At 40.7% G+C, this 24,609-nt stretch overlaps 1 protein-coding gene across 1 annotated transcript; it reads right to left on the bottom strand.

The window, feature by feature from the left end:
* Positions 1 to 241: 241 nt before the first annotated feature.
* On the bottom strand, positions 242 to 5,821 carry LOC306947241 (opsin-VA-like; the record flags this gene model as incomplete). Its single annotated transcript, XM_079536506.1, has 5 exons — positions 242 to 391; positions 1,490 to 1,729; positions 3,000 to 3,117; positions 3,702 to 3,912; positions 5,461 to 5,821. The coding sequence occupies 5 exons, from the start codon at positions 5,819 to 5,821 to the stop codon at positions 242 to 244; spliced, it is 1,080 nt and encodes a 359-aa protein (XP_079392632.1).
* Positions 5,822 to 24,609: the final 18,788 nt, after the last annotated feature.

Below are 24,609 nucleotides of genomic sequence, written 5' to 3'. Positions count from 1 at the left end.
CTACACAGCCAAGCAGCTCTTATATGCACTTGGGAGCTCAGAATCTCAAAGTTAGTGTCTATGAGACAGAGCACAATGGCCCCAATGACATCTTTAGTATGAAGTGATGGGGTAACGAGGAAACACACTGCTGTATTGCATTAATGATCATATCTACCTTTTGCAAGAGACAGATTTTGTTTCCTGAAGCTGTCAGCTGAGCAAAAGAATTGCAGTTTCTGTGTTCATCTCCATTTTTCCTCTAAGAAATGGTGCTTCGTACTGCCATGGTAGACAATTGACTGCCCCTTTTGTCTGGGGTGAGCGTTGCTCTCTCTGAAGTTGGGCTCATGTTGGACTCTGCAGACGCTATGGCACTACACCTGAACATCTGTATTAGGCACTTCCTGAACTGAAAGTTGAAACAACAAACAATAAAAATCAAAACACATGAGGAATTTAAAAACATTTTCTGATTTTTTCTGTCTTCACTAAGAGTCTTGGAAATTGTCTGTGTCCATTGGTCATATACAGAAATAGCTCCATAAAATACATTTACCTGTGGCACCACAGAGAACTGAGAACTTGAAAAGACACAAACTGCTAGAATGCTTCAGTCTAAAAAATCATTTTCCTCTTATGCTTGTTGCTAGCCACATCTAATTGAATTGAATTGGTCATTTCTGAAGGCTCACAAGTTGCATTCATATGCTAATACCTAGATATTCAATGATGGTTTGTTTCCATCACATTCATGTCCTTGAGCAGGTTAAGACGAGCGTACATCTGCCATGCACTGGGAGATCAGGGTACTGCCCACAGGATGTGGGATAACCAATAGTTGTCACTGCAGGACTAAATCAATAAATGCATTCGTCACTTGACATTCAACCTTCACTTTGATATTCTAGTTCTTTTCCTTTATACCCCAATATTCTGCTTGATGCCACCCCCTCCTACATTCACAGCACACATCTGTTCAAGGTTCTAACATACTTGCTACCTCTGGCTCAGACACGACCCCTCTGGTTCATCCCTTGTCAGTACTTCTCTGCACCCATTTCTCTGACCCCATTCCAGAGAAGACCCCGTCACCCAGGGACAAGCAATGCTGCAAGTTGCTCTGAACACACAACCACAGATGCAGCATTTCCCCTGATGAACCTCAGAAGCAATTTGCTGGCACTGCATTCCAAAATAACTATGGAAACATAATGGGATAGTCTTGGAAAAAGAGTCTTCTCACAGAAAACTAGAATAGTTGATGTTCACTAAGAGTTGATTTTGTTTTCCAATACCTAAATCTAATGATTACTAGTATTCATATTTCAATACTGAAACACAGCACAAAACTCTATGCATTAAGTAGACATGTAGTGATGAAAAAAAAATCTAAATTACGGATATGGAATGCTGGTTAACTGATAAGGTGGAGAGAAACTATTCATTACAAAACAATACTAAATACTAAAAATATGAACTTAAAAGACACTCTGAGAGCATACAGTACCTGTTTGTTCATAAAGACATAAATAACTGGATTATAAACAGTAGCCGTTTTGGAAAAGAAAGATGGAATTGCTGCCAGATGAGGATCCAGTTCAATGGAAGGGTATGCAGTGGCTAGGATAGAAAAGGTGGCATATGGCATCCAGCAGATCAGAAAAGCAATGATCATAACAACCACCATTCTAGTCACTTGTCTTTCAGGTTTCCTGGCAGTTCTCAACCTGCCTTGTGTATCTGACACCTTAAAGACAGAGAATTCCAGAAAACAAACAAGGCATTCAAAGAGTGAATACAGTGGAAATCAATAACGATGAGATCATATGTACAAGTTGTCAGGGATCAGCGAAGGCTGTTAGGTGCTGAGCAAATATAAGATATTCCCAATCCAAAAAACATATAGCACTTCTATAGCACTTCTTCATAAACACGCTACCTAAGTAGAGGGCAACCCAGCCTCCTTTTCAGCAGAAGTGTTGTCATCTCTGGAAAGAAACAGAACAGCTGCTTATCTGTCAATAATACTAAATGAGAGTCCTGAACACAGGTGCATTTAAAAATGATGTATAAAGACTGTCGAAAGAATAATTACTACTGGTTCTGCACTGCATTGATCCTCCAGGCAAGATGGAAAGGAGGAAGGGAAAAGTTTGATTCTTTCCTGCTTATTTTAGTCCTCCATCAGTCTTCATGCTTTTATTTGAACTAGTTTATTTGTTCTCCTACTTCTTTTTCTGTGTTTTAGTAGTGCTACATACATTTCTGTAATTAGCAGCGGTATTTTCAGTCACAAGTCTCGCTCAGCAGGGTCACACATAGCCCACTGTTGGTGTAACACCTGGGCAGGTGACTATGGTGAGCAGTCCAATACCTGCCTGCAGCCCTGGCAGGTGCAACACACAGCTCTACCAGGCAGCCTCAGGGGTCTGCAGCCATGCCCTCGATGGACCTGGATGCAAAGTGCACTAAGTGACTAAGATGTAACTCAGAGCACAAGAGAAAGAAATGCTTGCAGCATCACATCAAGGACCAGATGATCCTTACTACTGTTTGTTTGGTCTTTTTTTTTCCCCCCCCAGCCTGTTTGTTTTTAATTGAACTTTGAACAGCTATTATCAACATTGCATTATTTGATTTTCTCAGTTCTAAATTGAAAAAAAGAGAAATCCTTAACAAAAACAAATGCATAACTCCCATTCGGTTTTTTTTCCCCCCTTTTTTTTGGGTGAAGGTATCTACAAACACACACAATATCTCTCACAGGACACTGGGAACACTCAGCCTTCATTTTAAGCTGCTCTTTGCACAGCCTCCAGGATCTACTTTTCATTTTTTAAACTAAAAAATAAAAATGAGTGCAAAAATAATTCTTTACCAAGACATAAGTGAGTACATTTGCTGCCTAGAAACAGGTCTGCTTATGTCTGATCCTTATGGAAATCTACATGTGAAAATTCCAGGTGCTTGCATACATACACATTTCAAAAACGTAACTTGAAAGTGATTCTTCTTACCTTTGTTAGCTTCTGCAGCAGTTTCCCATAGGATACCAAAATTACCAATAAAGGCACTATAAAACAGGTGGTGAAGAATGCAATAATGTAGGAACGATCATTATAAGCTCCTGAATACCTGTATAAAACAGAATACATCATGTATATATCGTGGTTATTTTCTCAAAGTGGTCAGAGATGTCACTAGTAATTTCATCAATTGTTTTTAATCAAAATACCCACATGCAGCTTTAGTCAAATCACAGAGACAGCCCATGGCTATCTCCCTTCCTCTGGGCTAGGAAAGATTTACTGTGTAAGATCATGGGCACAGAACCAAAAGAACTATGGGGTGAGTTAGGTGGGAAGAAACATGTAGTCCAACCTCCTGCTCAAAGAGCAGTCAGCTATGCTGCTAAAACAAACTGCTCAGGGCTTCATCCAGTCTTCTGAAAATCTATTTTTTCTCTTTGAATCCTGACAAAAACAAACAAATCCCACATATGGAACAGTTACTTCCATTAGAGATGAAAGCTCCTCTTTTCAGGAAAATGTTTTAGAAAATATTTATTTTTAACCCCGGAAACTTTTCTTGTTATCTTTGTCTACCTCTTTTTTGGCAGAGAAGACCATCATCCTTAACCTTTTCCTTTGGAACTGTGCCCTTAACAAGTCATGAGCTACAAGTTTAAACTCTGCCACATTCTGCAAGGATGGCCTTACCAATTAGGCTCACAGGTAGTCCCAATCTTACTGGTGGTGTAGCTGCTCCAACCCATGGTTGGTGGAATGGTCCAAACGAAGGAAAAGGTCCACACAAAGGCAATTCCCTGGGCAGCATGCTTCCCTCTCAAGCGCATATTTCCCAGTGGGCGGCAGATCACGACATACCGCTCAAAAGCCAAAAGAGCAAGAGACCAGAGAGCCACAATGCCTACAGTAAAAAACCCAGCATCAAAATCAAATAGGCTTACTGAAAAGCAAGCCTCGTCCCACACTGCACTCACAGAATCATTTAGGTCAGAAGGCATCTCTGGAGGTCATCCAGTCCAGTCTGACACGGCTCGAGCAGGATCTACGCAGCAGGCTGCCCAGGACTACATCCAGTCAGGTTCTTTTTCATTTTTCATTTCAACTTTCCAGTTCAACTTCTCTGGGCAACTCATGGCCACGTTTGACTTACCACATCAGGAACATTTTTCAGCAAGACAGGTTTTCAAAAGATGGGCAAATCATGCGTGTTGCTTTAATATTTCATTAAGAGCACAAGATTTTCATACTTGTCCATTTTGTTAGTATAATGACTACAAAGCTAAGCTTCTAACTGCACTTCTTAGCTCACAATTACTTCTTCCACTAGGCTTTACTTTAAAGAACTGCACATTATGTGTAGTTTCCAAACTAACAACTGAAGGTATATCTCCAAAACATTATCTTTGCAAAAAATGTCATATTTCAGACTGTCATAAGCTCTAACCTAACAGACTGCTGCCCACAACATCAAAATATCAGTTTATTTGGGACGGATCACCTGGGTGATCACCAAAATCTTGAAATAGTCTGATCTTACTCCACAGGACATGCCTTCCATGCCACAGACCATCATAGTACCATCGTCTCCCACAGTAAACTTTTCTGGGCAGCTTTATCAGCCTGAGAGCAAAAGTGGAATTCCTTTTCAGCTGAGGATCAGCAATGCATTTGACTCAGAGAAGTGACAGAGTTAGAAGAAAGGCTTTACTACACAGCTTCTGAAACAGCACTGAAATGTCAGCTGGCAGCAACACAAAAGCCCTGTGGGAGGTAAGAATGAACTTGTATGTCGATGTAATTAGATGTTCCACTTTAAACTAATTTTCTGTTTACCATGTAGAGGTATATTTACAAAGTGAACTACCTGGTGATGATTTATTTTCCCTTTTAGAGTACTTCAATATGTTTTGCGTACTTGGAAAACAAAGCCAAGAGAAAGAATCACAGGAAAAGCCAATAAGGGGGGTGGCAGCCACAGTCACAGCATGGCTCCTCAGAACAGTTGCAGGACAGCTAACATAAGATGTTTTAGTGACATAATATTGTCCATAGTTTAAGAACAGCCATTTGTTCTCTCTCTCTTGTTTAACCAAATACTCACACACCAAGAGACAAACCTAGAAAATAATTAAACAATGAAGTGTCTGTTTTTTTAAAATCACATTGTTTTCCCTGCAACTACTGCTATTCTTTTAGCATTTTTTTTTTCTCATTATATGAACTATATTCAGAGAACAGTATAGAAGCAGTAAAAGGCTGACATATGACAGCAACAGTGATACGCATTATTCACTCATATGAGATCCTCCATAGAACACACATAACTGGAAAAGATCCAGTGCGTTCACAGGCATGCAAGGTCAGTGATTTAGGAAGCTGCAGGATAGTGAAACGCATCGAAGGAAGCTGAAGGAAAACAAGATACAACTACAAACAATATTAAGCTTACCAAAAAACGTGACAGCAAATCCTTCCAGTACACAAGCCCAGTGCCCCATATAGAAATAGCCTTTTAGATTGGCTAAAAAGCTAATGGTGCCACCAGTCAGTGAGACCAGGAAATCAGCCACAGATAAATTCACTATAACGTAATTGACAGGTCGTCTCAGCTGCTTGAACTTAAAAGTTACCAGGATCACAGCCAGGTTCTCAGCAAGAGACAGGGAGGTCACCACGAACATCACTGCTGCCACAAGCCTGAAGTGCCAGGGTTGGATGGAGTCCAAAGGACGGTGGAAGGGATCCCATCGAGCAGGACCAGAGGAATTGGACAACAGCGTCTCATTTCCAAGTGCTCTAAATACATCCATCTTTTCCTCCTCGCTAATGAAAATAATATTGGATAATAATGAAGTTTTTAATCTGTAAAGAACATTCAAGATTAAAAGGAGAAAACAAATATAAGCAAACTCTTCATGCTTCTGCCTTCTGGTAAGGGTCCACGAAACATTATGGGAAGAGGGATATGCAAGGAAATCTCTTGGAGTGCCTTCTGCCCTTCTCTGCTGGCAATCTCCTGCCTCTCTCCAGCTGGAGCCGATGCTGTGTCTTCATAATAAGAGCCAGCTATGGCAGATGCTGGTTCCCTCCTTCTGTAGCAGTTACTAGCAGTGCTGAAATCAGACCATTCTTATTCAGTGGGAAAAACCAAAACGTTTGCCTGATCATTTCCTGACCTCCAGCACAGTGAAAACAAAGCTTTCCTTTTGTCAGCAGTGAGGATGGAGCGATCTTCCCCACATCTTGCACTGCTGGGAGTATAGCAGAGGGGGAAGCTCCTGTCTGACTGAAGGAGGACTGCTCTGAAAAGATTAACGCTGGACTACCATAGCAGCCGTAAACTTGGCAAGGGAAACTGCATTCTAACCCGTTCATGTCTCAGGCTAACTCATGGCCCCAGCAACGAAGCTTCAAATTAGAGTTCTGTGGTATTTAGAAATTAAGAGAAATTCTACTATCAGACACAGCACAGACATACATTTCATTTCTGTTTTGTTCTCTTTACTAAGAGTGTAGCCAGGAGGTAAGTTGGGTAGAGAGAAACAAGCTTGAATTGTACACTGTGTACACTGGTTGTTTTTTTTTTTTTTGTAATTTTGTTAATAAGCACTAATACCCAGCTGGGACAGCAGATTTTCTTAAACTGCTTTGAAAACTGGGATGGGCAAGCTTTCCTGCCAGGCAGTTCCATGTGTGGCATGAGAGCTGCCCCAGGAGTAGGAATGCTGCACACCTACAGGAGCTGGTGGCTGGCACAGCTCACTGCAAGTGCTGTAGAAGAGCTGCCATATAAGCCAGTAGGAGCTGGCAAGGAAAAGCCAGGTTCTCCAGTGGCTTGGATAGTGAATGCACCTTGGGCTGGAGGGAGGGAAGCACTAGGGAAGGAAAAGGTCCATAAGAAGCTGAAGGGATCTCTTCAAAGTAGAGTAAAATTTTAAACACCTCCAACATAAATCAGTCCTACCACTTTAGAGTTGTTGGGTGTTGTTGAAATAACGTGACAAAAGCAACAATGAAAGAACAGCAGCAAGAGAGGTCTGTGCTTGATTTTTGGCATTATTTCTCTTTATATTAATTTTTCAGTATGCTGTATTTCATAATGCCATTCCAATTGCATATCTCTAATGAGAATATAAGAACTCGGCACATACATACACTATAGTATTTTTAAAAACACAGTAAGGCCACATTTTTTTTTCTGCTTTCTATACAGGCTTTTCCAGTCTATGGTTTACACGCAAACAGAAGTTAAAGGCAATGCACAAACGTTTACTTTAAATCAGTAATTCAGCAGAAATTATAATTTATGCATAGGAATTACTACACATTATAAACCTAAAAACTTTAATTATCAGGTTACACAAGTAAAGGAGAGCACCTGCAAAACTCGATGGCAGACTTCATAGTTGTATTTAATCAGAGCTGCTTTGATCAATCTCGTTTATCTACTACCAATATAAGCCTTTCTTCTTTTAGACTGTTGAAACTCGTGTGTGAGTTCTTCGTTCAGTGAAACCTTTGGAAATTTTAGATAAGTACTCTCCTCCTGCTGCCTGGCTTCACTGAAATGGCTCAGTGTTAACTCCAAAGGAGCAAGCAGAGTGCAGGACCATAAGATTATAGACTTGTTGAAGTACATTCCTATAATCTGATGCAGAACCTTCTGTAAGAAGATGCCTTATAAATAAAGTCTGAACAAGCAAGAGTCACTGCAAAAGTCATTATCAGAAAAGCAGTCTTTTCCAGCGTGCTGCTCTGGGACAAGCACCAGGATAACTGCAGGATTTTCATTAACTGACAGTACTTAAAAAGGTGCAAGCTAAATAAAATGTGTTCTATTAATGAAGAATAAGCAATTAATTCTAATAGAGAAGTGCATATTGAGCACAGGAAAAGGAGATAACTTGTAAGCAGGCTGCATGTACTTACCGCCTGTTAATGACCTTTTCCGGTTTGGAGCCTCCTATGAGCAGGTAAGACTTTAAGTCCTGACTGCTTTGCAAAGCACGGTTAAACTCAGTTCCTTTGGTACTGCGTAAGAATAATGAAGTAAAAGGCAATGATAGTTCTACCAGTTCTGACTGAATGTCACTCTGAAAGTTTTTCTTCACAGATTTTTGACTGTTTTTCACCCATCTGCATTCACACAATGAATCTGTTAAAACTTCAATAGAAGAAATAGCTGTTAAGAAGCAATAAAGTAAATCTGCTTTGAAAGTGATGTGTGTGGTCATAAAGATCAAGAAAATGCCTCAATTGTTTTTCTCCAGAAACTGTATATCAACCAGATGATCTGTGCAAATTGTTGTCCATTATGTTCACTTGGTAATTCAAAGTAATAATACTGCTCATGTGATAGTTCTCATCTAAGAGTATTTTTTTTTCCTACTCTGAAAACCTCTTTCAGAGAACTGAATTATACAAGCAGTCCTACCATCCTGATGGGGATTACATCAATGAGAATCTTTAGCCTTAATTACCATTGGGGAAAAAAAGTTTGTTATGAGATAAATCAAATCATTTTTCTATTTTGCAGTCCCTGAAGACAGTAAATAGAATTTGCCATAAACCTGGATTGAGACCAAATATTTGAAGATACTAAAGTCAAAATTCAGTCTTCAGTTTTGCATTCAGCATCATATTTATATTTACTGAAACAATGAGAAAGAAATTACAACTTGTCCAAGTGTCATCACAGCTGAAAGCTCAACATTCAGATAGACCCTCGCCCTCATCCTAAGTGATTTTAGAGAGTGATTACATTTATAAGTCTTCTTATTTCTGTAATGCTTGATGTCAGACATGCAATGGTTAATGAGATTATGTCTACATTGCAGTTATAAAGCTGGCTGTGTTGCAGTAAAGAGTTTTACCTGGCAGTTCCATCAGCATAGGCAGTACATACTGACTTCGCCTGTCGAGAAGCAGTGGGAGCACAAGGGACTGGAGACATCTGGGACCACGTTCTGATCCACAGAGACAGAAGGTCTGCTGGAGACACCCACCCGGACCAGCCATGCTCTGGGCTGCCCACACGTGGGAAGACAACACGTGCCTCAGACTATGGAAGAAGTGCAAGAAAACGCTCAATGCATGCACTGAAGCAAACTTCACTTGTCTGTAACATTCCCACTCAAAAACAAAACCTAGTCACATTTCACAACTTGACAGAGCAATTCAACAAAACGTATAAAAAGAAAACATAAGCAAAGCCATGTTTTCTTTGCTTAAAGAAAAGCTGTTGATTCAGGTTACAAAGTGCTTATCTGTGGGGGTAAAATCAGACCAATCACTACAAAGTAAGCAAAGCAGATTTCATCCAGAGCTGCAAGCTATCTAAGGCTTTGACATTTTTAATCAAATGCTCAATACTGTATCTTTGCCTGAGCTCTAAGCCATTACTGAGCAACAGTGATAAACATGACCCTCTTTCCTTCCCGGATTTGGCTGACTTGCCCTGAAGTAGTCAAACAGATTGACTAATACAGAAGAAAGCCCATCTAAGTTAACTTTGTTTCAAAATCTGCCACGTTTAGATATCATTCCCAAAGACTACAGGTACAAGGTAAAAACAAACAAACAATGCAGTCGGTAGCTTCCATCATTTTATTGTAGCTAAGTGCACTGAGAAGTCTGACAGCATAGGACCCAGCACAGCAGAGGTGAGACCACAGAAGGATAATGCTCAGCTGCAGACAGTGCGCAGACAGGAGAGATGGGAACACACAAGGGATATGTCCCCAGGCAATCTTGATCATGAACACACAGCTGTGCAGAAGGTCAACCTCAGCCATGGCATCAAGTATACTGGACTTCTGACATTAACCTCAGGCATCGGGACATGACAGGAACTTTGTTGCCTTCTGTCCTTTGACTTTAATATAAATTTAGGAAAAAGAACGTGCCTCTGTTTTGGGCACTTAAGAGCACAAAGCTCACATTTAGCCGTATTCCCATCAGTCAGTGAGTATCCTCTGGAAGAGAGCTATTACAGAGGTTGAATTTAGAGAGAAGGTGAAAACACAGCAGGTAGGTGAGGAGAATGGTTGAGAGGATATATGCAACGTGTCCTCACAGGAATTTGGAAAAAAAAGATCTGAAGTCACTGAAATGAAACTAATACCAAGCATGGCACTAAGCAGGCCCTTCTCATCCCGAGAACTCTCTGTGAGTGGATTATTCCCTACAGACCTTAGAAAACAGCAGATCAAATTACATGGAAACAGTAGGGTGCAAAGACAAGACTCCCAGATTCTTCTGTCACAGATATAGAAAATTAAACCACTCTGATAAGGAAGTATGTCAGATGATCCAGAAGCAAAAAAATAAATAAATTTAGCCTGTTCAGAAACATCTCTGACAACTGTTTAAAAAGAAGTTCAAAACCTACAAACATCTTCAGCAATTCATACAAAACACAATGGTCTGAAGCCTAACAGAAAACTGGATTTGCACATATAGATATACTTGTTAGCTCAGGTACTAATAACAGCAGCACCAATTTTAATGGCTTAAGGTTAACTGGGCCCTGGGTATCCACAAGATAACCTAAATCCTTCACTTGCTCTGATACTTCAAGTAGCTATACCTTACAGCTGATTCAGGTACACACACAAACCACAGTAAGGACTGGAGATTGCTTTCTCAGAAATGAGTTAATCACAAAAAAAAGGTTTTCGAGCATAGAATTTCAGTGAAGAATAGCAGTGTCCCTCTCCCTATGGTTGTTGCCCCCTTTACAAGCCTACAGACCTTAAACATCATCTGACTCCAATCTCCCTGCTGTGGGCTGGTTGTTTTGATGGTGTTAGATTCAGCAGTCATCTTTATTTATTAATTTGCCTGCCAGTGAAACATTTTATTTTGCTAATTGTTATTAGTGCCTCTTATCTAACTTGACACACAAGGCTAACACTTTCAGTTATAGAGACAGTCTAGCACTTCTGGAAGCAGGAACAATCCAGTCCAGCCTACACATTGTTAGCAGCTGTGTGATGCATATTGAGACATAGACCTCTCTCTATGGCTTATAGAATGCAAGTGGTTAATAACCACAACCTGAAAAAATACATGAGGATGACTGTCACCACAATATCCACATCTCCATTGAGATTCTATGGACTCAGCATACACAATGCAGGAAGTATTCCAGACCACTGCTCCTGCACAGCAGTGCTAAGGCGCTTATGTGGAGCCCACTAGTGCTACTGCAGTGCATGTATTTAAGGAATAAAAAAAAAAAAACAAAGAAAATATAGCTAGCCCAGAGGGAATCAAGTGCTGTGGAAAATTCTAGTCCATGTGTTCTGCCTTGTGTAAAATGAGGCAATCTTCAAACTTTCTTTTTTTTGTCTTTTTCCAGAAAGAATATCACATAGCATAAGGACACCATCATTAAGATTTTTGGAAAAATGACAAGGAGCGAGGAGTTCAGCTGTGAAAAGATAAGCATCCCAGGCCAGAGCAGAACGTCCTAGTGAACGCCTCTCATTCTTCTGCCTCTTTTTCCTTTAACATTGAGATTCTGCATCTATTCCAGATCTACCCTTCTGAATTGTTATGTACAACTATCTGAATCATAGTTCATCTTAAATTCACTAGAAGTCCTCTCTTCCAAAATAGAGTAGAATGGGTCAGATCCTGCAAACACTTTGTCAACTGGTTATGCTGATCACAGCCAGTAGGCCTACCTCGCTAGCAAATCTGTTACACTGTTTGACCACTCTCACGATAAAGACATTTTTCTGGATACCCAGTCTCACCCTTCGTGCTGCACCTTTGGGACACCTTACTGTGTTCCAAAATGCCATTTGCCCTCTTACTGCCAAGGGACACTGAGCCAGCTGTCACCAGCACACTCAGCTCCCTTCCTGAAGGGATTCTTCTCCAGCCGCTCGGCTCCCAGGATGTCCCAGTGCCCAGCAATACTCTGACCCAGATACAGAACCCAGCATTTACCTGTGGTGAACTTTGTGATGCTGAGGATCAGCCAATGCTCCCAACACTTCCTGGTTTAGAATTATCATTCAACTTGATACAGATGCATTTAACCCCCCGAGATGATGATAAAAACGTAGAATTGAGCCCTGAAACATACCATTACTGACTGGTCACTAGCCAGGTACAGTCCCACTTACCATAACCTGTAAGTCCTGCTGTTGAGCCAGTTTGCCACCAATGTAGCAGAAACCTGCATATCTTGGTTGGACCATTTAACCAGAAGGATGCTGTGAGAAATGGTATGAAAAGCCTTATTAAAATCCAGAAAGATTACATCCACTGCCTTCTTTTCATGAGCAACTTTATCTCTTGCATCCTACTCAGCGTATGGTTTAAATTTAGTCATTACTTTCCTGTGTTACTAACTGCAAAACTGAGGATGAGAAAAAACATTGAACTTCATCTGTTTGATGTCAAGTCCACGAGGCAGCAGGATGGAATCACTGTGGTCTGTATAAAAGGAATGCTTATGGGGTCTCTGAAGATGCTGTAGTTTCAGTTCTTTGCATCTTCAGCAGGAGTTTGACTTGGGATCTCACTGGAGTCTTGTGTCCATCCCTGAGTACAGCCCCTGCTTTATTAGAAAAATATTCTTTTCATGCTGGGTGAATTCATTACAGACTTCTTAAAGTATTTATGATAGGATTATCAAAGGGGAAGCCAACCATTTGAAAGGAGGTGTTCTGCTTGTCTGGTTTTATCTGATTATTTCTGGAACATTACATGTTACACATACTGTTGCAAACAGACCTTGCAAGCCAGATAAAGCTACACAAATATCTATCTTCTAGTTCTTGAATGCTGTGTGTTTATATTTACATTAAAAATTACTGAACAGCACTGATAGTTTAGTTCTAACAAAGTCATCTTGCACATACATCTCCAAAAATACCATAGAACATTCAGCTCTGTAACATGAAGCCAGCTTGTTTACCAAACATTCCACTTTTTGTAATAATTTTCAAAATCATAGCTCTGTGTCACTGCCCTTCACAAACAGAAGCTTGAGGTTGCAAGCTCAGCATTCTGGGTCCCTGGCTCTAGGTGACCCTGCTTGAGCAGGAGGTTGGACCAGATGATCTCTGGAGGTCCCTTCCAACGTTAACCATTCAGTAATTCTATGAAAACAAAGCTCACTAATTTGAGAAGGAAGGGTATGGAACAGAAGTTGTTTATAACCTTCACTGTTGATTTTAAAATTAATTTTTCTCCAGACAACATTGTGCATTCCCTGTATGAATATTCCCAAGGTGGGGCATGATTTACATGCTTTTGCCAGCACTTCCAGGACTACCTCCTTGAACACAAGCACAAATATTGATGCATATCTTGATGTTAAGATTGCTTGCAGTTTACACTGGCTAGCCAGCACTTATCTAACAAGTCTTACTTGTCAGTGTTGTACTTTTTTTCGCCGTAATTCATTATTTACATACCTTCATCGTCTTCCTGGTTTTTTAGATGCAAATCAGTATGCAAGTTTGATGCAGACTCTACTAAAAGACAATTCTGCAATATACTGAAAATCCATAAATTCCTCAGAGATCAGTTTTCAGTGTAGAAAAACCTTAATTTTGCCTCTCGTTTAGATACTATATCAAAATGCAATCAAAACTCCTACTCAATCCATGAGATTAAGTGTGGCTTTGCCTTTTACCCTTAGATATCAGTAATAGATTTCTACATATATTAAATAGTGGATTGAGGTTTGCAAAGCAGTCTTTCAGATCCACAATATCAGAAGTGTGCAGAGCTTCAGAATGCAAGTAAAATGCTTGCAGAAAGATCTGGATTATTTCTAAATCAAAACAAATTGTCTGGCACAATCTAAGCATGAGATCCCATCAAACCTGTTACAATGATTGCTTTGGGAAGAAAAGCAGAGGGTGTATTGACAGATGAGGCTTTCTTAAGCAGGGATGCAGGATAAGCTAACTGTGAACTTGCCATAGCAAAAGGCAATGTGACAAAGCACTGCCTTATCTTGACTCTTCTATAAGTACTGTATCCCACCATATCATTTTCCTGCAAGATCATGGGGAGATACAAAAAGCAGAAGCTGCCATGAACACAGATAAACGTCCACTAAGAACAGGCAGGGCATGACTGAGATCCAACACAATGTAAGCTCCTTAACTCACGAAAAAGCTCCTGACGTTATGCAACTTGATACATGACTCATAAGTAGATTACACTGATCTGATTTAGCACTAACATTTTGTGACTTCCAGTTTGGAAGTGGCCTGCATACTCTGGCATGCTTGTAGATAAGTTCCTACTACACGATAGTGGGTATTAAAACATTTCATTTTCCATACAATTTAGGTATGCACTAAGTAGAGTTAACTGACATCTTCCTCTCTGCACCGCTCTATAGCTAAGTTAGGATATAATTTCACATATTTCAAGTGTAGGTAAAGGAGGCTTTTTTTTTTTCTCCTTAAAAATGCATGATCTTTGCCTTCCTCTGACTTGTCATTCTGATTTTCTTCCTTTGAGAAAGTCCTTTTGAACTCTTTCCATACCTTCTTATAAGGAGGAAAGGTATAAGTCTGAGCCTTAGACTTAACACCTGTTTTAATGACAGATTTTGTTAGCCAGCACTTTGCTCCTTGCAAACTTGAGCACAAAGATTTTTTCTATACCATCAACAGTTAAATAGACCTTATGTCCTACATAAGAACTTACAAGATGCATGTAGTACTTACAGTTCAGCTTATCTGAACTTGTTAGAATATTTCTGAACAATTTTACATTCAATTAAGTAGAAATAAATCCAATCTTCCATCTTTATAGAACAGAAAGCGAAGAAGTGGTGGGGGATTAACCTCAAAAAAAAAAAAAAAAAAAAATGACTTGGAAAGGTGAAGAAAATGGTACAAAAAAAAAGGATTACTGCCATCACTCATTTGACAAATTGAACATCAAATGAAAAATTAGTGCCATCATGGAAAAAAAAAAAGGTATTGGTCACTTAAGAGGGTAGAAAGTGTAAACTAGATTGTATCTAAGAAAATTTAAGCCTCATGATTTTACATATAGACAGTGCTGTTAAAAAGGTTCTTAAAATAGAAAATTTTCCAGTGGGAAAGGACTTACAAAGGTTGTTGAACTCAACTTGGAGACTACTGCAGTGCTGACCCAAAGTTACACAACTACACACAGTTAGAGCATAGTGTTCCATGCTGACAAGATATCACAGGACTAGTGGACTAGTGTTGCTCAAATTACGTATCAAAAAACACTGCAAAAAGAAAAAGCTGCATTAACATTTATTTCATTCAGTGGTTTTTCTATGGAACTTTTTTTTTTTTTTCCAAAGCTTTTTTTTGGAGCTGAGAAACACAATGGAAGTACACAGGATGCTTATTCTGCTGCATCTTTACCTTCACGTTTCCTATTCTCAGCTACCATTCTCTACAGCTTTGTGAAAGAGTTTGGATCTTTCATTTCAACAAACATCAGAATAAAAGCTGAGATACTGTTATTAGTAAGCATGAAAGTACATCTCTGCCTACTGTCTTCCTATTAGGGGGACTTAAATCTTAGTTTCCCACCTTGTTTTTGTGATTATATTCTCTCCATGTTTTCTACAGTATTTTTACCCATAAGAGTATTCGTGGTTTATAGTTTAATTTTTTTTTTAATATATTTAATCCCATAACTGAAAACGTAACCTAATTTCCAATTACACTGAGACAAAGTAAAGAACCGAAGTAACAGAAACTCAAAGCTAATTAAAATATTACTACTACTAAAACTACTGAAGCACTGGCCAGCCTTATGCAGTGCGCATTCTTATGTGCAAGTCTCAACTCATGCCCCTGAGGTGGAACGCACAAATTTCTAGATAGCACAGATACCTTCATAGGATCACTGAATCATTACAGTTGGAAAAGACCCCTAAGATCACCAAGTCCAACCCCAACCCATCCCACCATGCCCACTAACCACATCCCTCAGTGCCAGCTATTCTTGAACACCCCCAGGAACAGTGACTTCACCACCTCCTGGGCAGCTGTGTCAGCACCTGATCACTATTTGGAGAAAAATTTTTTCCAAACATCCAATCTGATCCTTCCATGGCACGAAGTGAGGACATCACCTATCATTCTATTGCCATTACCTGGGAGCAGAGGCCGACCCTCACCATGCCACAACCTCCTTTCAGGGAGCTGCAGAGGGCAGTGAGGTCTTCCTGAGCTTCCTCTTCTCTGGACTAAACAACCTCAGCCCCATAAGCCCTGTGCTCCAGACCGTGCAGAGCTTCCTTGCGCTTCTCTGGACGCACCCCATCACCTCAATGACTTTCTTGCAGTGAGGAGCCCAGAACTGAGCGCAGCACTCAAGAAGCAGCCTCAACACTGTCAAGTACAGAGGGACAATCACCTCCCTGCTCCTGCCGACTGCACTGGAGTAGTCTATTCCATGTACTGCTCAGTACACTATAGAACTACCAAGAACTCCTGTCGTGAGAAAATTAGCTAAGCTTGTTCACTTATAGACACAAATATGTAAGAAAAAAAAATAAATCAGCATTTCTTTGTCAATCCAAATAGCATACATGACTTAGGAGCATTATACAGACATGATACTAGTTGCTTCATTGAAGAATGCTACCTCCAGAATTATTTCTGAATGTACTCACGGACCATTAAAACAACTGTTTAAAAATGTAGTGATTGCTCATGACTCAGGACTGTGCTAACTGCTTGTCATGAGCCCTTTGAACACTCGCATCGACAGCTTGCTCTTAAGCACTTGGAAAGGCAACAACTTTGTCATGGTTCTATGTGTATATATATATATATAGCCATGTGTGACTAATGCATTTTAATCATTTTTTTGTTTGTATATATGTATATATATTTTAAGCATGATGTAACGATGTAGAATAAGGGGTGGAATGTCATGGTTCTATGTTTTTTTTTGTTTTTGTTTTTTGTTTTTGGGTTTCAGTATTCCACATCAAAACATCATGTAGTGTACGGGGCATTAAAGTGTCACTGCCCCAGTTCCAAGTACCTATCCCTGTCCATTACAGCAGTCACGGGATCTGGCCCTTCCGGGTGGGGGGGGCGCTCTCTTGCTGCCTGGCAGTGGGTGCTGGAGGTGCTTTCCTAGCCGTTCCAAGCTTTTTCAGGTTTGAATCGGTCCTGGGAACTCTCTCTCTCTTATCTTGTCTGATTTATTAATCTCAATTTCAATTAAATTGTATATATTGTGTTATTTTGTATTCCGATATTATAGTAAAATAAGTTTTCCTCCATAGATTGTTGCCGCTGCTCTTTTCCTCCCTTCCTTCCTTCCCATTTTTGTGGGACTGGGGTGGGGGGGGGAGGGCAGAGGCCTGTCGCCCCTGTCACGGACATAGATTGATCTGGTCAACTCCGTGACAAACTTGCACACACAAAAGTCAATCCAGTAATTTCTATCATGGAACTGCGTGAATACCTTAGAAAGCCACTTTGGCAGAAGACAGTTTTGATGGCCCTCTCCCTTATTTTGGAGCTATGGGAGCCTCCCACATTAGTTCAGCAAATCATCTTAGTATTTTTTCCCCCTAGCAAGAGCACATTTAGTTATTCTAAAAAAATTACAAGTATTACATAGTATCTGACATGAAGATTTAATTGTTTTGTCTGGTACAAACTGAGCAAAAAGGTACTGATGTGTACTTTCAAAAGGATGCACGTTAGAGGAGCTCTGTCACAATCTTACTGAAGGAGAGGAGCACACTGACCAAACCACTCAGTCTAGAAACCCATCTGCCTTCTGGCACAGAAACGCTTGCCCTTCTTGTTTGAACTATGTTTGATAACTTGCTCCCTGCACTAGAGTAGGGAAAATAACAAGAAGGCAATTGATATCAGATTACTGTAGAGGACTCAAAGAGAAGATAAGGAGAAAATTGCATAGGAATAGACAGACGGTAAGCCTAGCAAAACTAAGCAAGTAAGCAAAATAGTGTCAACATAGGGGAGCAGTTTACTTCTCCTGTTCCTCACTGTCAAACACTGGTAAAGCAATATATGCACAAGAATGCATCATTTGATGCATTTACATCAGCCCTGCACTTTTTCGAATACAGGCAAGAAGCAGCAAATAGGTCCAGACCCACAGCACAACCAAGCACTCTGCCATCACTGCCACACAGGTAACAGGTCATTGAAAATAGCACTGCATTTAAAATTACACTCTTCTCCCAGGAAACAGTGAAACAATATTGGTGAATGAGAGAAAAATGACACAGTTTCCAGGAGACCCAACTACAACTACTCTTTGAAATGATTTTCATTTGCTTCAGTAGCACACTTATTTTGAAATTTGATAGTAATCCAAAGAGGCAGAAAAATAGGGATGGTTTAAAACACTACCCCTTTGTATTTTTCTTTATAACAAAGTGAAATAGTATTACAGTGCCCTCAGGTGGTGTAAATTCAATTCTGTCCTAGTATCTTTTCTAAAAAGCTAGCTCTATAAATAATACCAGTTTTCAGAAAACTGAATGAATATGGAAGAAAGCTGCAAGGAAAGGCAAAGCACAGAATAAATATTGTTTCCAGGGAAGACTCTTCTTCAGTACTTTGCCAACTTTTGATTTTTATAAAGTATTTTTATTCGTTTTTAATTGTCTGGAAAGAAGTCCAACAAATATCCTTAATAAAACCTAAACATCAAAATTATGGGAACAAAGATTGCTACAAGTAAAGATCTAGAAAAGAATAAAGCAAGAAAAGACGATGAATTCAACAAGAGTTTTTCAGAACAAAAGACAAGAGATGCATTAAAAGCAAATAAACAAAAAACAGACAGTATCTCTTAAATACACATAATATAGCTTAATAGTGAAAAAAGCATAGATACAACAGCACATTTGTCATGTCTTGAAACTTACTGAATTTCTGCTACCCTTTTTATATAAGCTTTACAGAAGCTTTTTTTGTATACTGTGGGGTAAGCAAAGGCAATGACAGAGCCTTTTCCTGCAATACAGAACAGATAACAAAAGGTGAATTGACTCACCCCTTCCAATGACTACCAGCTCAAAAGGAGTGTGATCTCAAGAGATGCAGCACCCTCAGCTTCTAACCCTTGAAGGAGAGAGCAGGGGCAGCTCTATCCTCCCCCACTTCCCACTTCCAGTCCTCAGGTGCATTGCTTGCACCTGATCTCCCTGAGTTAACAACACCTGGTGCTCAACCATTGGTTCAGGCTGTGATTTGGCAGTTCCACTGCACTCCTTCCCTTCATAGCATGAACCCACCATTGAGCAAGAGGTAGGGTGAGCTCCTGCTGTTTTGGTGACCCAAAAAGGCAATGTACATTACGATGCATGTACAATACCTAACATGAAATAGGACGTTAAGGCACTGAAGGCAATACTGACAGTCTTTTCGGCGGTTCTGCTGGGCCACTACTTGATGTACCTTCTGAAGGTATATCTTCTTCAAGGACCAGCAACACTTCAGGATCACACTCACCATTCCCCAAAAGTTCAGCTTTCCACCATCGAGTGTCACAATGTTTCCCCGTGGGCACTGGAGCATGCTCCTACCAGTGGTCCTGTGAACTTAACAACCTCAAGGGGAGTAGTACAGATGCTTAATAGATACAAGGAGAAGTAGGTCTGCACACCACAGTAGGATACAGGCCATGTTTCAGTCTTGAGTCAACACCTCTGCTTGTACCGGAGCATGTTCTGGCCTTTGTTACCACACCCTTTGGCCTGATATCTGTGGCTGAATTGCTGCATCAGGTACCAAAAGAGGGGGGGAAGGGCACGTGGACATGATTAATGCCCCCTTTGCAATGAAAACTGGTATGCCAACTCCATTGGCCATGTACTAACTACCGGAAGGTTCACTGATTCCCCAACCTCTAATAATCTCCCCAAGGTGCAAGTAGACCACACCATTTTGGTCCTACTTGCACCTTCCAAGGCCATTTTACCTGGTGTTTTCTGGGCTCTAGGTCCTCAGGGGCGGGGAGCAGAAGATTATTCAAGGTGCCAACTCGTGGCTTGAGCGAGGTGTCCTCCCCTGCAATTTGTATACTTACCGGGGAGGCCCAAGTTGTTTGCAACATTCATAAAGCACTGGGTCTGCCATTCCTTGGTCTCTCATGCAAGTTCCACAGGGGTTCATCGAGTCTCTTGGTCCACCCCCGAAAGGATTGTGAATCTGCATTCAAAGCAGCCTTCAGGATCCCCTTATATCTATTAGGCCTGCTCCTGTTGGACTGTAGGGCAGGTGACCCAGCACACCACTGCTTGTGATTGGGCCGCCCCCCATCTCAGGAATGTGGGTTTGATCTTCTACCCACCCCTGACCTGGCAAAGTTGTTTTAATAATAAGCTTTGTAGTCTGGGTTATTGGTTTTACCACCTGCAGAGCAGAACAGGTATTGCTTCTCAGGCATACCATATCTTTCTTCTTCTCCACACCAAATCTGCAGCCAGGACCCAAATAGTGGAGTTTCAATAGAACTCTGGCACTGCCACAACCCCGAGTGGAACCGCTCTTGAGTTACATGCACATCTACTTTGATTGCAAGGGTTGGAATACGCCTAGCACCTGGGCCTGTTTAACAGCTATTTTTGCCTGTTGGAAGGCTTCTTGTTCTGTTCTACTCCAATCCCACACTTAGCCTTTTTTTGTTAGTTGATACAGAGGTTTTAACAGTTGCACAAAGTATAGAATAAGGGATCTCCAATATTGTAATATATCCAAAAACTCCTGCAACCACTTTGATGCCGTGGGAACCAGGAACACTTGGACCTTACGTATGACCTTACCATTGCCATGGGTTTATAACCTATCCTTTCTCCTGTAAATAGGCAGTTAGTGAAGTTACTGACTCCTCTAATGCCTCCATTGAGTCAGATGTCAACATCGGATTATCGATGTAGTGGAATTTTTGACAATAGACTGTTTATTCCAATTTGCCAAGTCACACGTGATTATGATAAAAGGTAGGCGAACGCATGTACCCCGAGGAAGGACCTGAAAAGTCCACTGCCTGCCCTTTGAATGCAAACTGATCTTGGGATTTCTTAACAATTGGAACGTTGAAAAATACATTCGCCAGATCCAGAACTCAGTGGTATGTTTCTATTTCTCTACTTAATGCATCCACGAGCGAGGCGATATTGGGTATGCCTATGTGGATTGATGGTGTGACTTCATTTAGTTCTTCATAGCCTACCATCATTCACCACATAGCATCTGACTTCCTGACTGGCCACATGGGGGAGTTATATGGACTGAGTGCAGGTCTTATAATCTCTACTCTCTCCAGCCCCTCCAGCAAAGCCTTGGCATTCCCCACCAGGGAGTCTATATTGTTTTTTATTTGTAATTCAGCGTAGTTACTGCAAACAAGTGGGGTCAGTTCTTGCCTTAAAGTTACCTGCACTACCCAGAAGCTGATACATCTTTCTCTTAGCCTGAACCCTCTCACACTAGTCTGGAGACTAAGACCCCACAGAATGTTGATTTCCAATATATAATCTGGAACTGGGGTGATAGACACCCTGTACTGCTGGGGTGGGAGACCTCCAACCCCCAGTTTCAACCATGTTTGGGTTATAAAGATCATCTGCCCCTCAAACCCCCCCCTTAAACACTGCCTTAACTTAAACCCCTCAAACACTGCCTTAGTGCCTGAAAATAGATTGGGTCACCATATATATTAGATGTTTCTGCTCTGGTATCCACTAGTGCCATAACCAGCTGAATATTCTTTCACAACTAATAAAGTGTTACTTCAACATAGGACCTCTGGTCCAGTCTGAAGGTTGCAAGGGATTTCTGCTCTTGATTTTCATCAGCCAGAGCCTCTTCGGACTTGCTCAACCAATTTAAAGCCATCATCAAAAAGTGGCCGTGCCATAACAGATATGGCCAATTGTCATTTTTAGTAGTCAGTATACTGCTAAGGGCATGGAAATACTTGGCCAGGCAGGCAGAGACTCTACAATACTTCCTCCACCCTGCAAGGAGCCCACTTTTCAATTATTGAAGTAAACCCATGATACAGGGATTTTAAGAGTCCTGGGTGTGTCCCTGCAAAATTTCATTCAAAGGGGCAGTCTTTCCCTATCCAAACTACCCCCTTATGTTACTTAGAAATGCCATACTAAATATTTTAGGAGGCTTATAACAGAATACCTTTAAAGGTATTTGGCTGCCTGGCTTGCCTAAACTTGGAGCAAAGGCAATGACAGAGCCTTTTCCTTAGATATAGGCTATAGAACAGAAGGACAAAAGAACTGACTCACCCCTTCCAATAACTGGCAATAACTCAAAAGAAGTGTGATCTCAGAGAGATACGGCTTCCTCAGCTTCTAACCCTTAAATGAGAGAGAAGATGGGTAGATACAGCCTCCACCCCTTCCACTCACTCAGGGGCACTGCTTGCACCTGGAGCTCCCTGGGTAAGCCACACACGATGAGCCACATGGTGCTCAACCATTGGTTCAAGCTGTGATCTGGCAATTCCACTGCACTTTCCAAAGGCTTTTTCACTGTGTTTCCCTAGTGTTCAATCTTTAGTGATGAACTGCATTTCCACCTTCAGGGAAGAAATTCAGTCCAAAGTAGTCTGTGTCCTTTATTTTGCATCAGTCCAGTACTATATTTTTGTTACTAAGGATACCCACATAAAACAAATTTTATTTAGCTGTTCTGCTTCTAGGCATTCAAGATTATTCCAGTATTGTATGTAGTATAACTAAATATCTGCTGTATGTCCAACATTTATCATTGTCCAATGTCTCAAAGAAAATGTGATGAAGAACAGCATACCATCAGGAGAATTCCCTAATCAATCACAATTAAAAGGCTTTCCAGAGATTCTGCAGTACTTTCTGCAGTACTGCAGCACCGCTTTTTCTATCAGGATACTCTTTAAGCAGTGGCCTTCCTCTTACAAGTACCAATTTCATCATTGAATTTGTGCACAGAAAACGTTAGGAGCCGTATCACTGAACATGGTTCCAGCAGTAAATACTATCATAGCATAGCTTTGCCCTATTGTTAGACTGGTTTTGTTCTGTTGTCTTTTCTACAGACAGCCCAGAAAATCATAAAATCATTTAGATTGGAAAAGATCCTTAAAATCATCAACGTAATCATCCACCTAACTACCAAGTCCACCACAGTCCACCGCCATGCGGGCCCATCTCCCAGGCCCGTCAGGTGGGGCATCATCTGCACCACTCAGCTTGATGTCAGATGCAAACTTGCTGAAGGTGTCCACCTGGACACTGAGCCACCGACTACAACTCTCTGGATGCAACCATACAGCCAATTCCTTATCCACCCAGTTGTCCAACCTTCAAATACATCTCTATAATTTAGTGACAAAGATGATGATTGCTTTCTTGTATGTTTCTTCCATATTCACCCAGGTCTCTGAAAATCAGTATTATTTTGACTTTAGTGGACCTCACTGATCTACTATTCTTCCAGCTCCCCTTGGAAGAATTCTGATGTCCTTCAGCTTATAAACAGTCTAATCTTCTCCATACCAACTCAGATTTTTCTGCTCCAGAATTGGATCTTAATGCCTAGGACAGCAGAACAGCCACTACAATACACAAAGGCATTCCCTGAACAGCTCAGAAAGGTCATTTCAAGACTTCTAAGACCCAAGTGGGGAAAAATAAATTTGAATCCCACCCAATGTTCATTTTCTGTGGAAATTATACTTTCTACTCCTTTCACATGGCAGCTTAGGGCACTCCCCCGGCCACACAGAAACTATGATTTACAGGAAATGTTGTATTGATTCTACAGTTTTCTAACAACTGACACCAAGATTTCTGAGGGTGACCAAAAGAATTGCTATTATATCCGTAGCACTTACCTTTACACACCATATCCTTCAACAACAACAACAAATATAAAACAAAACAAACAAACAAAAACCCCAAAACAAAAACTGAAACAACAAAACCATTGCAAGCCTCTCACCTGAAGGCACCCCTACAAGCTTTCAACAATCTCTAATTACTACTTTTTTTTCCCCTCCCTTTTAAAGTATCTCACTTGTACATTCATTTCTCTGTGGCTTGGAGAGAATCAATAGTGCTTACAAGTACACTATTTATTGGCAATTTACTCCTGATTTCCCCCATCTAGGCTATCAATAGAAAGGCAATCTCTTTATGGAACTAATGACTTGCGGTAAAGTATAGACATCCATTTAATACAAATAAGGGCAAACGATTTCCCAGTCTTGGTTAGAAAAAAATAGAGCTCACAAGGACTTATCTCACTTAAAAAGAGTAACTTGTAGCCTTCTCTCATTAAAAGGATAAACTATTACAATAGAGCCAAGGCGGAAGGGGGGGGGGAGATGGGTGGGAGAGGGAAGGGGAGGGTTGGGAAAGAAAAAGGAAAAAAAAAAACCAAAAACAACAAAAACCTGACATTGCTGGAATGAGGTCTAGTAGGTAGTTGAGCCTGTTTTTTCCAAGAAGGCAGCCTTCTTAGTAAACTAAACCACTGACAGAATTAAAGTGACAGGAAGACACGGCTTCCAGACAGAAAATAAACAGATACATCAAAGAGCTGTGAACTTTAACAGCAGT

This window comes from Tetrao urogallus (genome assembly GCF_951394365.1).
Source record: "Tetrao urogallus genome assembly, chromosome: 5".
Lineage (NCBI taxonomy): Eukaryota > Metazoa > Chordata > Aves > Galliformes > Phasianidae > Tetrao > Tetrao urogallus.
The sequence above is the reverse complement of the archived record's forward strand: the minus strand, read 5'-3'. Positions and strand labels throughout refer to the sequence as shown.